The sequence below is a fragment of the Phascolarctos cinereus genome, unplaced genomic scaffold (assembly GCF_003287225.1).
Source record: "Phascolarctos cinereus isolate Bilbo 61053 unplaced genomic scaffold, phaCin_HiC Scaffold_1;HRSCAF=81, whole genome shotgun sequence".
Lineage (NCBI taxonomy): Eukaryota > Metazoa > Chordata > Mammalia > Diprotodontia > Phascolarctidae > Phascolarctos > Phascolarctos cinereus.
Window position 1 is genome coordinate 265,755,680 of NW_027555514.1, and position 14,865 is coordinate 265,770,544.

Below are 14,865 nucleotides of genomic sequence, written 5' to 3' on the forward strand. Positions count from 1 at the left end.
GCAAAATAGTGTAATCCTTCAGGGGAAAAATGTATATTTAATTAAGTAGAGGACTTTCAAGCATTCCTGATAAAAAGATCAGAGTTGAATAGAAAATTTAGCATTCAAACACAAGACTCAAGAGGAGCATAAAAAGGTAAACATGAAAGGGTAATCATAAGGGACTCAATAAATGTAAAATATTCACATTCCTGTATGGGAAGATCATACATGTAACTTCTAAGAACTTTATCATTTAACTTTATCAAAGGAGTTTACGTAGACAGAGGGCATGAGTGTGAGTCGATTATGTTGGAATGATATAAAAAAAATAAAGAGGTGAGAAAGAGAAATGCACTTGGAGGAGGGGGAAGGGAAGAGTAAAATAGGAAATTTTTCTCACTCAAGAGAGATGTGTAAGGAAGAGCTTTTATGATGGAGGGGAAAATGGGGAAGAGGTGGAGAAACATGCTTGAACCTCACTCTCATTGGAATTGATTCAAAGAGGGAAATTTCATATATATATATATATATATGTGTGTGTGTGTGTGTGTGTGTGTGTGTGTGTGTGTGTATATGTATATGTACATATGTATGTGTGCATGTATACACTCAGTTGTATAGAAATGTAACTTACCCAATAGGGAAATAAGAAGGGAAGGACTTAAGAGAAAGAGGAATGTATGTGATAAAAGGGAGGGGCAGATTAAAGGGAGGCATTGGTTAGAAGCAAAATAGACTTTTGAGGAGGGATAGGATAAAAAGAATGAGGAAGAAACAGAAAAAAATGAGATGGAGGGAAATACAGAATTAATAATAATAACTGTGAATTTGAATGGGATGACTCACCCATAAAATGGAAGCAGACAGCCTAGTGGATTAGAAACCAGAATCCAATGATATATTATTTACAACAGACATATCTGAAACAGATGGACACACACAGAGTTAAAATAAAGGACTAGAGCAGAATCTAGTATACTTCAGCCAAAATAAAAAAGGCAGGGGTAACAATCATGATCTCAGACAAAGTAAAAGCAAAAATAGCCCTAATTAAAGGAGATAATTGGGGAACTTATGCTAAAAAGTAACACAGACAATGAAGTAATATTAAAAAAATTATGACAAGTTTATTGGATAAAGTCCTCATTTCTCAAATATATGTTGAGTATAGAACTGAGTCAACTTTACAAAAATTAGAGCCAATTGATAAATGGTCAAAGGATATAAATCAGTAGTTTTCAGAAGAAGAAATCAAAGTCATATGAAAAAATGCTCTAAATCACCATTGATTAGGGAAATACCACCTCATACCTTTCAGAAATGACAAATGCTGGAGGGGATAAAAGAAAATGGACACACTAATGAACTGATAGAAGAGCAGTGAACTGGTCCAATTATTCTGGAGAATGTTTCGGGTCTAGCCCAAAGGGTTATAAAACTGCATATTTTTTTTGACACAGCAATACCACTACTAGGTTTGTATCCCAGAGAGATCAAAGAAAAAGGAAAAAGAACTATATGTAAAAAAATATTTACTTAGTTTCCTTTTGCTAGTTTAGGTAAGTATCCACCATATTTGTGACATATAAGGAATTTGGTAAGACTTTTTTTTGGGGGGTATTTTTCCAAATAGTTTATGTAGTATTGGAATTAATTGTTCTTTAAATGTTTAGTAGAATCAATCTGTGAATCCATCTGGTCCTGGGGACTTTTTCTTTGAGAGCTCATTGATGGCATGTTCAATTTCTTTTTCTAAGATGGAGTTATTTAAGTATTCTATTTCTTCTTCTTTTAATCTGGGCAATTTTTGTCTTTGTAAATATTTATCCATTTCACTTGGATTGTGAGATTTATTGGCATATAACTAGGCAAAATAGCTCCTAATAATTGCTTTAATTTCCTCTTCATTGGTGATAATTCACCCTTTTCATTTTTGATACTGGTAATTTGGTTTTCTTTTTTTTTTTTTTAAATCAAATTAACCAGTAGTTTATCTATTTTATCATTTTTTTTCATAAAACCAGATCTTTTATTTATTAGTTCAGTGATTTTCTTTCCATTTTATTAATCTCTCATTTGATTTTCAGGATTTCCAATTTGATGTTTAATTGGGGATTTGAAATTTGTTCTTTTTCTGATTTTTTCTAGTTGCGTTCCCAATTTGTTGATTTACTCTTTCTATATTTAATTAATGTAAGCATTTAGAGATAAAAATTTTCTCCCAAGTACTGCTTTGACTGCATCCCATAAATTTTGTCTCATTGTTGTCATTCTCTTTAATGAAATTATTGTTTCTATGATTTTTCTTTGACCCATTCATTCTTTAGGATTAGAGTAATTTAATTTCCAATTAATTTTTAACCTATCTCTTCACAGCCCTTTATTAATGTAACTTTTATTGCATTGTGATCTGAAAAAATGCATTTAATATTTCTAGAACTTTTTTTTTTTTGCATTTAGCTGTGAGGGTTTTATGCCCTAATATGTGGTCAATTTTGTGTAGGTGCCATGTACTGCTGTGAAAAAGGTGTATCCTTTGTATTTCCATTCAATTTTCTCTAGAGGTCTATCATATCTAACTTTTATAAAATTCTAATCATCCCTTCAACTCTTCTTATTTTTTTGTTAGATTTATCTAATTCTGAGAGGGTAAAGTTGAGGTTTACATAGTTTTTATTATTTCCTCCTGTAACACACTTAACTTTTTGCATATATGTTTAGCATTGATATTACTTCATTGTCTCTAGTATCTTTTAGCAAGATGTACTTTCCTTGCTCATCTCTTTTAATTAGATCGATTTTTGCTTTTGCTTTGTCCGAGATCATAATTGTTACCCCTGCTTTTTTTTTTTACATCAACTGAAGCATAACAGATTCTACCCAAGCCCCTTACATTTACTTTGTGTGTGTCTCTGCTTCAAGTGTGTTTCTTGTAAACAACATATTTTAGGATTCTAGTTTGTCATCCACTCTGCTCTCTGCTTCCGTTTTATGAGTGAGTGCATCCTATTGACATTCACAGTTATGATTACTAATTGTGTATTTCCCTCCATTTCCCTCTTATTCTCCCCTGTTTATCTCTCTCTCTCTCTCTCTCTCTCTCTCTCTCTCTCTCTCTCTCTCTCTCTCTCTCTTCCTCCTCCTCCTCTTTCACCTTGTTTCTCCTCCTCACAAATGTTTTGCTTCTGACCACTACATCCCCCAATTTACCCTCCCTTATATCAGCCCTCTCCCTCCTCTTATCTTCTTTCCCTTCTGCTTCCCTGCAGAGTAAGATAGGTTTCTATATCTAACTGAGTATGTATGTTATTCCCTTTTCCAGGCAATCCCACATACAAAAAACAGGGCTCACCCAGTTTTTAAAGGTGTGTAGCATATACAATAAATAAACCTCTCTCTCTCTCTCTCTCCATATATATATATATATATATATATATATATATATATATATATATATATACACACACACACACACACACATAATATATGCCATATATACAATAAGTATACACATAAAAAGAATAGAATTTATAAAAAAAATATTTATAAGACACTATAAAAATAAATGCAAAGAATTAGGTAAAGGCAGTTAGAGTTTTAAGACCTATGATTCATGCATCATAGGGAGCATGTTGCCACAAATACAAGAATATTATATGTGTTAGATCATTTATGGTGCTACTTGGTCATCATTCTTAACTTTTTTGAGGAGCAGCCAATGACTTCTCAGTATTTATTATTTAATACAAGGTTCCATGTTTCATCATAAGTCAAAGACCATCTCCTGCATAAGAAAGGAGTCTATAATTAAATGAGGCCCAATACACTAATATTCATATTTCTTTTTTTTATACTTCAATGCAGGAAGCATTGTCCTTAATTAAGAAGACTGAATTAGAGCAAAGTGCCCTGTACTCATATCAGAAGGATGCAGAGGATGGTAAACTACACTGTGGCAAAGTTCCTTTTCCTCCCATACTGATTTCTAGAACTCATTGTTCAGTGACATTTAAACCTGCTCCATTTGTTTGCGAGAAAAAGGTAATTCTTTCACCATAAATTTATAGTACTGTATGGATGAGAGAACTATCAGTAACTGTAATGAAGGTTATTTCAGCAGTATTTATTTGATTGTTCTCAGGATAGTCCTGCATATATCTGAAAATATCCTACTTTCTCTTTTTTTAGTCACTGACACATCGAGTAGGCACTCAGCATTTTTATCCTTTTCTTTATAATGTTATTTTTTTCACATGGTATATAGGGCTGCTGTTTTACTGACTGACCAGACCCAGAAATATGGGGGGCATTTGAAGAATAGATAAAATTAGGCCCCCACATAACTATGACATATTCTCTGTTAAATATGTAAACACACAGGCCTATGGAAGTTCGTGGAGGGGAGCTGTGGATCCAGTCTTTTGGTGAAGGTTGCCCATGGCTCAGAAAGTCAACAGCCATCATTGTGGCATCAGGCAATGCGCAGTTGTCCAGTTCCCAAAGTTTTTCCAACAAACAAAAATTTGTTGATTCTAGATGAATATCAACTCCAACTGTTTTGACTCAACCCAGATCTTCCTGGGTTCCAGGCTATTCTGCCTCTTTCCAGGTTTTGCTGAATACAAATATTTGAGATACTCAAGATTTGGGCTACTTGCTTCTAAATGAGATGTTGGGTTATGTTTACATGATACTAAACATATGGTTCAGAACTGAAAATCGAATTCTTCTTTAATAGTGTACAATAAAAGGGCAGAAGCACAAGGCATTGTAGGTTTGTTTGTGTGTATTTCCGCTTTTCCCTTAGTTTTCGGGTTCTGACTCGTGACTTCTCTATTGTCCCATTCCCTTCCCTCTCAGCAGATGATTTTGCCTTCTAATTTACTGAGAAAAATACATCTTTAGGTGCTAAGGCTTCTCACTGTTTTCTGTTTTGTATCTTAAAGCCTCCAAATCACCAGCCTCCTCCTCTGATTTGATGATGATGTGACCATTCTTGCTCAGACCAATTTTTTTCCTTATACTCTGAATTCTATCCTTTCCTGCCATTTTCATCAGTTTTCCCCACTGATTGCTCTCCCCTTTCTCTTAACTTTCCTCTCTCTCCATCTACTTCTTGGTTCCTTACCCTTCCCCCACTCCACAAATGTAATTGATGTTTCAGCCAAATTGGACTTGAACTCAACATGCCCTCTCTTCTGCATCCATTCCTTTGCACATGGTGTCCACCATGATTGGTAAATGCTCTTTTCTTAGCTCTGCCTTTTCAGCTTCCTTATTTTCTTTTGAGGCTCAGCTCATGTACCACTTCTTCTGTGAAACCTTCTCACTGGGGTGGTAATGGTGGTCTGTGCCTCTCTGAATATTCCTAGAGATCTCTGGATTTCTTCTTTGACCCCATCACTTCCTACTTTGTCTTATGATTATCTACGTGTTTATCACATTGTCCCTGGTCGAAAGTAAGGCTCTTAAAAGCCACTGGTCTTTTCTTTTGTTTTGTTGTATTACTATCACCTTAGACATAGTAGATTGTTGATAAATGTTGGTTAAATTGAATTGAAATGAATGTGTTTAATAATAATGGGGCTCAACTGTAGTTTGAAATACTGTATCTATATTTTGAATATACTGAATTTTGAATACGATGTCTGGGAAGTTGGCTTATTGTTAAAGTTTTCATTTATATGTTTACATTGGCTATGTTTCATTTTAGTCATTTCATTGTGACAGGCAGCATAGTATAAGCATTCAATCAACAAGCATTTATTAAGCTCCTACTATGTGCCAGCTACTAGGCTAGGTGCTGGGTTTATCAAGACAGAAATGCAGGCCTTATTCAAAGCGCTTGTGTTTCCTTGGAGGGGAAGGGTGGGAGAAAACACTGGATTAGGCTTTGAAGACCTCCAACATTTTACTGGTAGTTTGACTTTGGAATGGTCACAGCCTCACAAAGCTTTAGTTACCACATCTTTAAAATGAAGAAGTTAAAGTAGTTGATGTCTAAAGTCACTCAAATCTCCCTAAACCCTAGCTTTCTAATCTGTGCAGAATGGGTAACAATCTTTACCTCCACCTCTGCCTTATAGGTTGTGAAAGTGCCAAGTACCATGTAAATGCGAGTCATTATGTGTCATTATATTTTAGCTTCAGAACACTTGGAAAGCAGAGAACATAAGTCTCTAATGCTTAACCTTTACTTTTGAGAACTAGCATCTAATACTTTATTTTATGTCCACCAATGCCATGTATTTCAGAAAATATTAGTCTTTGGCTACAGCACTAGGTGGTGCTATGTGTTTACTTAAGTAGAGGATTTTCATAATTTAAGAATTCAGCCACTGAAAATATCTTACCAAAATCTCTTTTTAAGGTACTTTATTTTACAAAATAAAAAATTTTAGGGAATTAAAATTTCTAAAATTATCTATGAGAATTAATACTTCTTTTTTTTAAAGATGATATGGTATTTAAAAATTCTCCAAATACATTGATTATATGCTATTTTTATAGTTAGAACATACTTTGTGTTATTTTCAATAGACTTTATTTAAATAAATAGGCTTTATTTAAATAAAACTTGAAAATTTGTTTTGCAGAGACTTTTAATTCTAAAATTATGGATTTTAGCTTTTTAAAAATTTAAACTTTGAGCAATAGTGACCTAACTTGTTAATGATACCATAGCCTTTAAGTTTTCTGTATGAAAACTGGGGAACTGAGTTTCAAAAATCTTTTATAAAAGAACTCATTTTTTCCACCCACTATATCCCAGCCTTTTAATCAGTCTTCTGCCCCTAGAGGCCTTGCGTCTTTTTGTCTAGGCTTCAAGTGTTGCCGTTGAGACTGTTTAAGATGTAATGGAGATGAGGGTGTATTGGAGAGGAGATGCAGACACAAATGCCAGGTCACTGCTTGATCTACTCAGACATCACCAATCACCATATTTTCCTTCTGTCTGCCTTTTCCTGGGCCCCTTTCATCTACTGCCTAATAGGAGATAGGGGAGAAATGGGAAATTAGCCACAGTGATACCTGAGGACAAGGTGGCTTATGAAGTTATTCCTCAGGTCTCATATTTTAATGCTAGTATGTTAGATAATACATTTGATTACAGGTAAAACTTGTCCCCCTTGTTGACATCTTAGTAGAGGTATTAACATTTAAATGTCAAGGTAGAGCTTAAAGAACCTCTTAGAAAACCAGAACTCAGTTGAGTCATAGTAGCAGGCTCCACTAAATCTGTTATTTTACCTAAAAATTAATTGAGATATTTTGTAAATTTTTGTCTCATACCATTATGAGCTTAAAATTCATCGGAGAACTTGATGACATGCTTATTCAGAAAGTAATTCCTTCTTGATGCAATGAGATGTGACAAGCTAAATACCTTTTTTAGATTGCACATGATGAGGCTGTTTTTTTCTTCTGAAAGGTTGAATGGTACACCATTTTGGGATGTCAGATGGGAACAGGTACTGGAAAAGTAAGGTTGAACAGCCATTGTCTTTCAAACTCTGGAGAACCAGTAAGTCAAAGTCACCACTTGTCTATGGCATATATTTTTCCTAAAATTGCCTAATTAGTACAAATTATTTTGTTTTTCTTAAATAAGAATGATGTTTACTGTTTGCTTCAGGGAATCTGTTGAATTGTGACTTGAAATATAACTAATCACAGGGGCAGCTAGGTGGTGCCGTGGATAGAGCTCCGGCCTTGGAGTCAGGAGGATCTGAGTTCAAATCTGACCTTAGACACATGACACTTACTAGCTGTGTTATCTGGGCAAGTCACTTAACCCTGATTGTCTCACCAAAAGGCAAAAAAAAAAAAAGAAAGAAACAAAGAAAGAAATATAACTAATCTCCCATTGCTCAGGGTTTCCCCAAAGTCATAGTTTTAAGCTATTAAAGCCTAAAACTGCATTAAGATTTTGGGACACCCTGTATTTTACAGGGGATAAAAAAATGTGAGTTATTTTGGAGGGGTAATTTATTGAATTACTTTTTTTAAAGCAATGTGGATGTTATCTTAATGCAACTAAGTAATCTGATATGTTACTTGTTAATAGGTGCCTGCTAATGATAAAACCCTTTTAAAAGTTGTTGATTTAGAGCCGAATGAAAAATACATATTTGCAGTTGCTGCTTATGGCTGTGATGGAGAACTTATTGGGGAGGCAATTGGAGAGACATCAAAGCCAATTCTGGTTTATACACCACTTTCTACTGTTACTACTCGTTTATGTCTGACGGAGGTAGGACAGGTTTTAAGCAGTGAAACATTGTCTGTCTGTCTGTCTGTCTGTCTCTCCCCCTTCAAGTTTTAGTTTCTGATAAAAAACCCCACAGCGGATAACCAAAACAGTCAATAGTTAGTACATGTTTACTGAACACGTGCTATGTGCCAGACACTCTGCTAAACACTGGAGAAACAAGTATGGGGGAAGAAAGATAGGCCCTGCCCCCAAAGAACTTACAGTCTAATGGGGGAAGATAATACATAAAAGGAAACTGAAAAGAGGCAGAGGGGAAGAAGGTACCTGTTGTGGGGTCAGGACAGAGAAGTGAGATAAGTCCCAGAGGAGTGTAACCAGGTGAGAAATGAGATGTCTGGGGTAAGCTCTCTCCTTAAATGGAGGTCTGCAGTTCATGGCCCTATCCTCCAGAGACACAGAGGACAGTAATGAGGTTGAGTACCAAGGCTGAGGAGATCTTGCAGGATGAGATTATCCCAGTGATAAGCTTCCTGGGGCATGACGGGAAAGACAGTCAGAGAAGTCCAGGGCGAGAAACGAGGAGATATCTGACTACAAAACTAAGAATCTACTAAGAATTCACCGTGATGCAAATAGAAAATGAATAAAAACTAAGCCAATCCAAATAATTTTAGGGTTCCCTCTTTTTGTAGGGAATAGGATTAGGGACTGAATCCATGATTTCATTGGTATAAGGTACTCCCACAAGAGGACAATTCCTTTTATCAATACCCCCTCTGCAACTTAAGAATCTTAGCTCTCAAGGGCAATGAGAGATTCGGTGACTTGTTCAAGGTCACAAGGTCAGTATGAGTCAGAAGTGGAACTTGAACACTTCCTTATATGAATGATCCAAATCTTTCCTTTTCTAAATCTGTTTTTTTCTTACTTTGTGTTTTAGATGGGCAAATTCCAAAAGCTTTAGGTTTAGAGCAAGACAAAAGCGTGTGAATTCCTCTTTTTTGTGAGGACAAATGAATTTTCTATAAAGCCCAACTCTGAAGCTTCATTGTGACACAGAGACAATTGCAGTTTCTTAAAGGCTTTGTGAGCTTGTCAGGTGCTACCAGGCTGGAAAGTAGCTATGGCCAGAAACAGATTTGTCTGAAGCTAGCTCAGTCTTTCAGGATTCATGCCTTAAGAGATGACCACAGAAAATGACTTTTTTTTGGTATATAGTAACTCATGGTTGTGATTTCTGGCAGTGGAAAAGCTAGCCATCCCAATGAAATCAAAACCTTCTGCCGTCTTGCTATATTCAGATTAAAAATAAATATTGTTTTAGCTTCTGTTTACTTGGTTCTAATCAGGTAATTTCCATCTCAAGCAATGTCTTATCTTTTGCAGCTTGTGCCAAGGCTGCTCATACTTTTTAATAGCATGCATAGAGTACTGAAGAAAGTAGTCTGATTCTTCAGTTTTCTTCTTTTTAAAAATCAAATTAGCTGGTGGTTTATTTTGTTTTTCATAAAACTAGTTATTAGTTTTATTCAATGGAGTTTTTAACTTTCAGTTTTATTGATCTCTCCTTTGATTTTCAGGATTTCTTTTTTTGTGTTTAAATGGAGATTTTTAATTTCTTTATTTTCTAGTTTTTCTAGTTGTGAGTTGATTGATTGATTCTATGATTTGTTCTTTGAATCACACATTCTTTTTTTTTTTGCTAAATATCAATTTTTATAGTACTATAAGTAGTGTTTGTGACAGACATGTATTGTTAGAAAGTTTCAAGTTAGGTAAACAGGAGAGTGGGGAACATGAAACCAGGCCTAAGCTACTGTACTTGTGGCCATATGTGACTTCTCTTCTTCCTTCTGGGCCTTAGGCAAATCACTCCAAACCTTTATGAGACCCAGTTTCCTTGGGTTTTGTTTCTGCATCTGTCATTTGGTAAATGAAGATACCATCTTCAGGATGTTCAGTGTCCTCCATTTCACACATATATAATGCTGCTGTTGCAAGTGTGGTCCCATCATTACTAAAAGCAAGTGATGCAATGCTAGTGGGATACCAATGGAATTGGCACAAACGTTTCTGTTGAATGGATCCAAAATATTAACAAATCCATTAGATCCACCTGTAGCTAATGTGTTGTGAATGCTGTGAAAGGAAATGGCACTGATGTGATAAATCTGCTCAATATTATTTTCTTTTAGTCTGTGACATTTGAATTCATATTTCTTCTCCTGTACCTCAGGACTTGGGTCCAAATATTAAACTGCCACTTGGCCTTCAACACATAACCCTGCTTGTTTGGAAATGCTTGTACACAACGAGTCTGGCATTTTAGACTAGACTCTTCTCTGCTGCACATAGCCTATATTCCTCAAGTCCCATACCAACACTCTGCTACAGCTGTCCCCACAATTAATCTGTCTCCAGACACAGAGAGCATGTAAACCTTTTCTGGCTGAGAAAAGGTTCCTGCATTACAAGGAGTTCTGGGATCCTACAATTTAACTGTTTGATCCTAACTTCGAGTAACCATAACATTCACTTCTGGACAATATTCAGCACATCTAATAGGTACATCATAGGTTCAACAACGTTTTCTTGATCAGCATTCCAGTTGTGCATTTTCAACTGATGATCCAATCCCCTATTCTAAACATGTGTTGGATCATAGAAAGCACAGTTGAGGATGGTGCCAGTGTGTTGGTATTTGAGATACATGGTGTTGGCAGGGACATCGTAGAGCCTGACTAAAGTGTCCCAGAAGAGACCAGCAGGAACTGGGAGGTGTTGGGGCTGAACTTCATTGAGAAGGCTCTGGAGGCTGGTTCACCTTGAACTCATTAGACCTGGTTATCTTGTCATCTGCTTGCAGGCCACAGTCCATTGCATCTCGATGCCTTCTTCCTCAGTGCTCTCTTTTTGAATCACATATGTTTTTTAGGATTAGATTATTTAGTTTCCAATTAATTTTTAATCTATACTTCAAAGTCCCTTTACTGAATGTAATTTTTATTGCATTATGGTTCAAAAAGGATGCATTTAACATTTATAATAATTGCTTTTTTGGCATTTGTCAGGTTTTTATGCCTTAATATTTGATCAATTTTTGTAAAGGTACCATAGACATCTAAAATTAGGTATACTCCTTTCTATTTCCCTTCAGTAGTCTTTTGAGTTCTAACATATCTAACTTTTCTAAAATTCTATTTATTAGTCTAATTCTTTAGCAGCAAACACTGAGAGCATTACTATAAAGATAAAAATAGAATTAAATCAGTATGTAGAAATTATGTAAAGAGGAATATCTGGAGAAGGAACTACCTGTGATTAAGTGAAAGGTGAAAGAACCTTAGAGATTTTGTAGTCAATTTTTCTAGTTTTATTGATGAGGCAATTGAAGCCAAGAGAGTTAAAATGATGTACTTGAGGGCTATACACTTTGAACCCAGGTCCTCTGATTCCAGAGCCCACTATGTCACATGCTTTCTCTTCAGCTTGAAACTACATTGGATCTTGTTTTCTTAGTATTGCATCTTAATTTCTCTTTCCTACTTTCTTCCCTTTCCTTTAAATGTCTTCTAGATATATGTATGTGATGACATCACTAACTAATATAAGTCTGGTCTCAAAGGGGGAAAAAGGAGGTTTGTGATTCTACCAGCCCAAGATTTATTTGGTTTTCAGTCTGTTAATTATGCTGATGTGGAATATTGTGCTTATTTCTTCATATTTTCAATTTGCTCTGTTCTAAAAATATTTTCCACCCAAGTTGACTAGCTCATAAATTAAAATTATGAGGTATTTGACACCAAATATCTGTCTTAAAACTGCAAGGATTCTTTCAACACCAGCTGAGATTGTTTGTTTGGCCAGTTATTTTCTTTGTTTGGGTATCATCTCTGAATCTTTACACAGCCCTCTGTTTGGTGGAAGAAAGTTATTTGGTAGGAAAGACATTTTTTTTTCTTTTGGTCAAGACCAATTCTGCTGTAGCCAATGATTGCTCTCCTGGTCTTTTTTGTCTGATTCTTCAAAGGAAATTGTCTCCTTCTGCAGTCCAAGGTCTGCCAGGAAGTAAATTGATGTTAGATATTATTAGCATAGCACTGAGCTTGCATTTGGAGATTATTTTTCTGCTTTGCATTAACAAATTGAGAACACCATGATTTGATAGGTGGCTGGGTTCACTTTTTACTACTCTTTAGTAAACTGTTCCACATAGAAACCAGATTGAAGTCTTTTTGATTTAGTGATAGAAGGATCCTTCAGAAGTTGCTACCATTTCTGTTTCTTAGGATTGTTCATTTCTCTGATACTTGTTTGAAGGTAACATTAGTGTTTTAGTTTCCATTTTCAGTCGCTCAGAGAGATCTGTAGTCTCATTATTTGGTCATTCTCTCCAGTGGCACACATCACAACTTATTCATGACTACCCAACTGTGTGACTCTTGTCTATGCCTCCCCCAAAGTTTACCTAAAAAGGTGATCCATTATAAAATATTGTGAAAACCTGACTATTCCCTACTAACACTCTCATTAGGGATTCCCTTTGTTTATATGTAGGTAACTGTCATCAAGATTTTCTTTAGGGAGGGACAGCTAGGTGCTGTGTTCAAATCTGACCTCAGACCAAACTCTTCACACTTACTAGCTGTGTGACACTGGGTGAGTCACTTAACCCCAATTGCCAAAAAAAAAAGATTTTCTTTATGGAGAAGGAAAGTAGGTATATAGGAGAGTAGTTCCTAGCACTCTTTCAGCTGTCTTTTGGGGAGTGGGGTGTGACATTAATAAGGTCTAATCTGAGTTTTTCCAGGTCTTTTGATTTTTTCTCTTCTTCATCTATTTGGTGAATTAATCCCTCAAAAACCTGACAATTATATTGCTCCCAACATGATCTTTTCTGGGTATGCTTGAAAAAAGTCAAATTGCTCTCCTCAGATTTGTTTTCTCTAATACCATTTTTACTTCTTCTATAAACATCTCTGGGGCCATGGTGTTAGAATTCAGGTGTGGTGGCACTAAAGATTTTTATAGATCTTTTCCATTTTTCTTTTGTTCATCGTCCCCCCATTTTTGTCCTTTAGTGTCCTTGGGATGATTTTCTTATTTGGATCCCTTGCTAAGTTTTTAAAAGCTGCTTTTCTCTGCTTCTTGAAGCAATACTCCTCATAATCACCCTTCATCTTTATAAGATTTTAAAAACAAGTTTACATTCTAAACCAGTGTTGGCTTTCGCCACTAGCTTGCTTCTCTTGGCAAGTAAATTATGTGTTTTCTGACTAAGGTTATTTTAAGACTCTTTTGTTCTCCTTTTCATGGGAGTTGTTGTACATTGGTTAATCCTTTTTATGAAATTTCCACTGTCCATTTCCCTTTCTTTTTTCATTTTAGCAACCTAAAAATTAGCTCATTGGCATCAATTCCATAGTAGCATTAGAGTTCATATTTTACCAATTCTTAATGGCTGTCATTACCTTTCAGAGTTAATTTTATACTTTTTCTCAGTATTAACTGATGGTTTTTAGGAAAGTCAGGTGATTCTTCATCAGCTTTTCTCTAAAGTGCTTCTCTGTTTGTCTTAAGAGTGACTAATTAGTGCAATCCTGGAAATTGTTAAGGAACTTTTTATTGAACTGTACAGTTGCTCTGCATTTCCTTTTATTGTCCCCTTTTCTGTCTCCGTTTATCTTTAGCTTTATTCTTCAGGTCAAGGGCATAATTTTATGTATCTCCATTATAAACACAATTCTATGGCAGCTGAACGATACTATATAAAAAGTAAGCAATTGAAAATGTAGCCTTGGCTCTACATAGTAAGATCCTAGATAAATAGTAAAATCAGATACAATCAATAATGTGGTATTAAAAAGAATATTGACCCTACAGATGGAAGACATGGGTTCAAAATCTACCTCTGGGGTTGCTACCTGTGTGACCTTGGTCACATCATGTAACTCTCTAGGTCTCAGTTTTCTTTCATGTAAAATAATGGAGTTGGATTGAATGATTTCTGACACCTTCTAGATCTAAGTTATATAAAATGATGTAGTGTCAGTTTATCTGTGAAATGAAGCTAGTTCCATATGTTGTACTTTAGTGTTAGCAAAGCATTTGCCAAAGTCCATCAAGGTATAATGCTATTCTTAGGGATAAAATAGAGTGCTAAAGTTAAGGCCAATGAATGTTTACCATGAGGTGGATTCAGAACTGGTTGAATGGAAAGAGACAAAGAAGAGTCATTAACAGGTCAGTGTTACTTTGTAAGAAACTCTTAGAGGCATGGAGAATGCCTTAGCTCTGTCCTTCGTCCTGGGCTCTTTCAAAGCCCAAGATGATATATGCTTATCAAATTTGCAGATGATGGAAAGCTAGGAGAGATGTAGCTAACACATTGGATAACAGAGTCAGGATCCAGCAAGAATTTGATAGACTCAAAGATTGGGCTGAATCTGTTAAGATGACATTTCATGAGGATAGAGGTTGTCTTTAAGATATATCATAATATCTGGAAGAGAGGAAGGGTGAGGGGGCAGAGATATGACAATTTGCAGATGACACAAAGCTAAGAGAAATAACTGCCGTGTGGGGTGTCCGTGGAAATTGTTTCCTCTTAAAAAGAGCTCATACTCAGAAAGGTTTGGGGCCAATGGGGCATAAGCAGCTACCAGTGC

At 35.7% G+C, this 14,865-nt stretch overlaps 1 protein-coding gene and 1 pseudogene across 1 annotated transcript in view; one reads left to right on the top strand and one right to left on the bottom strand.

Moving 5' to 3' along the window:
* The window catches only part of CFAP54 (cilia and flagella associated protein 54), a 288,300-nt gene that overhangs the window by 73,413 nt on the left and 200,022 nt on the right, over window positions 1-14,865 (top strand). Inside the window, exons 20-22 of the mRNA XM_078150421.1 lie at window positions 3,847-4,023; window positions 7,415-7,507; window positions 8,051-8,236. Coding sequence (XP_078006547.1) covers window positions 3,847-4,023; window positions 7,415-7,507; window positions 8,051-8,236 — 456 coding nt within the window. The remainder of the gene's footprint in view (window positions 1-3,846; window positions 4,024-7,414; window positions 7,508-8,050; window positions 8,237-14,865) is intronic.
* On the bottom strand, window positions 10,067-10,813 carry LOC110221781 (mitotic checkpoint protein BUB3 pseudogene; annotated as a pseudogene).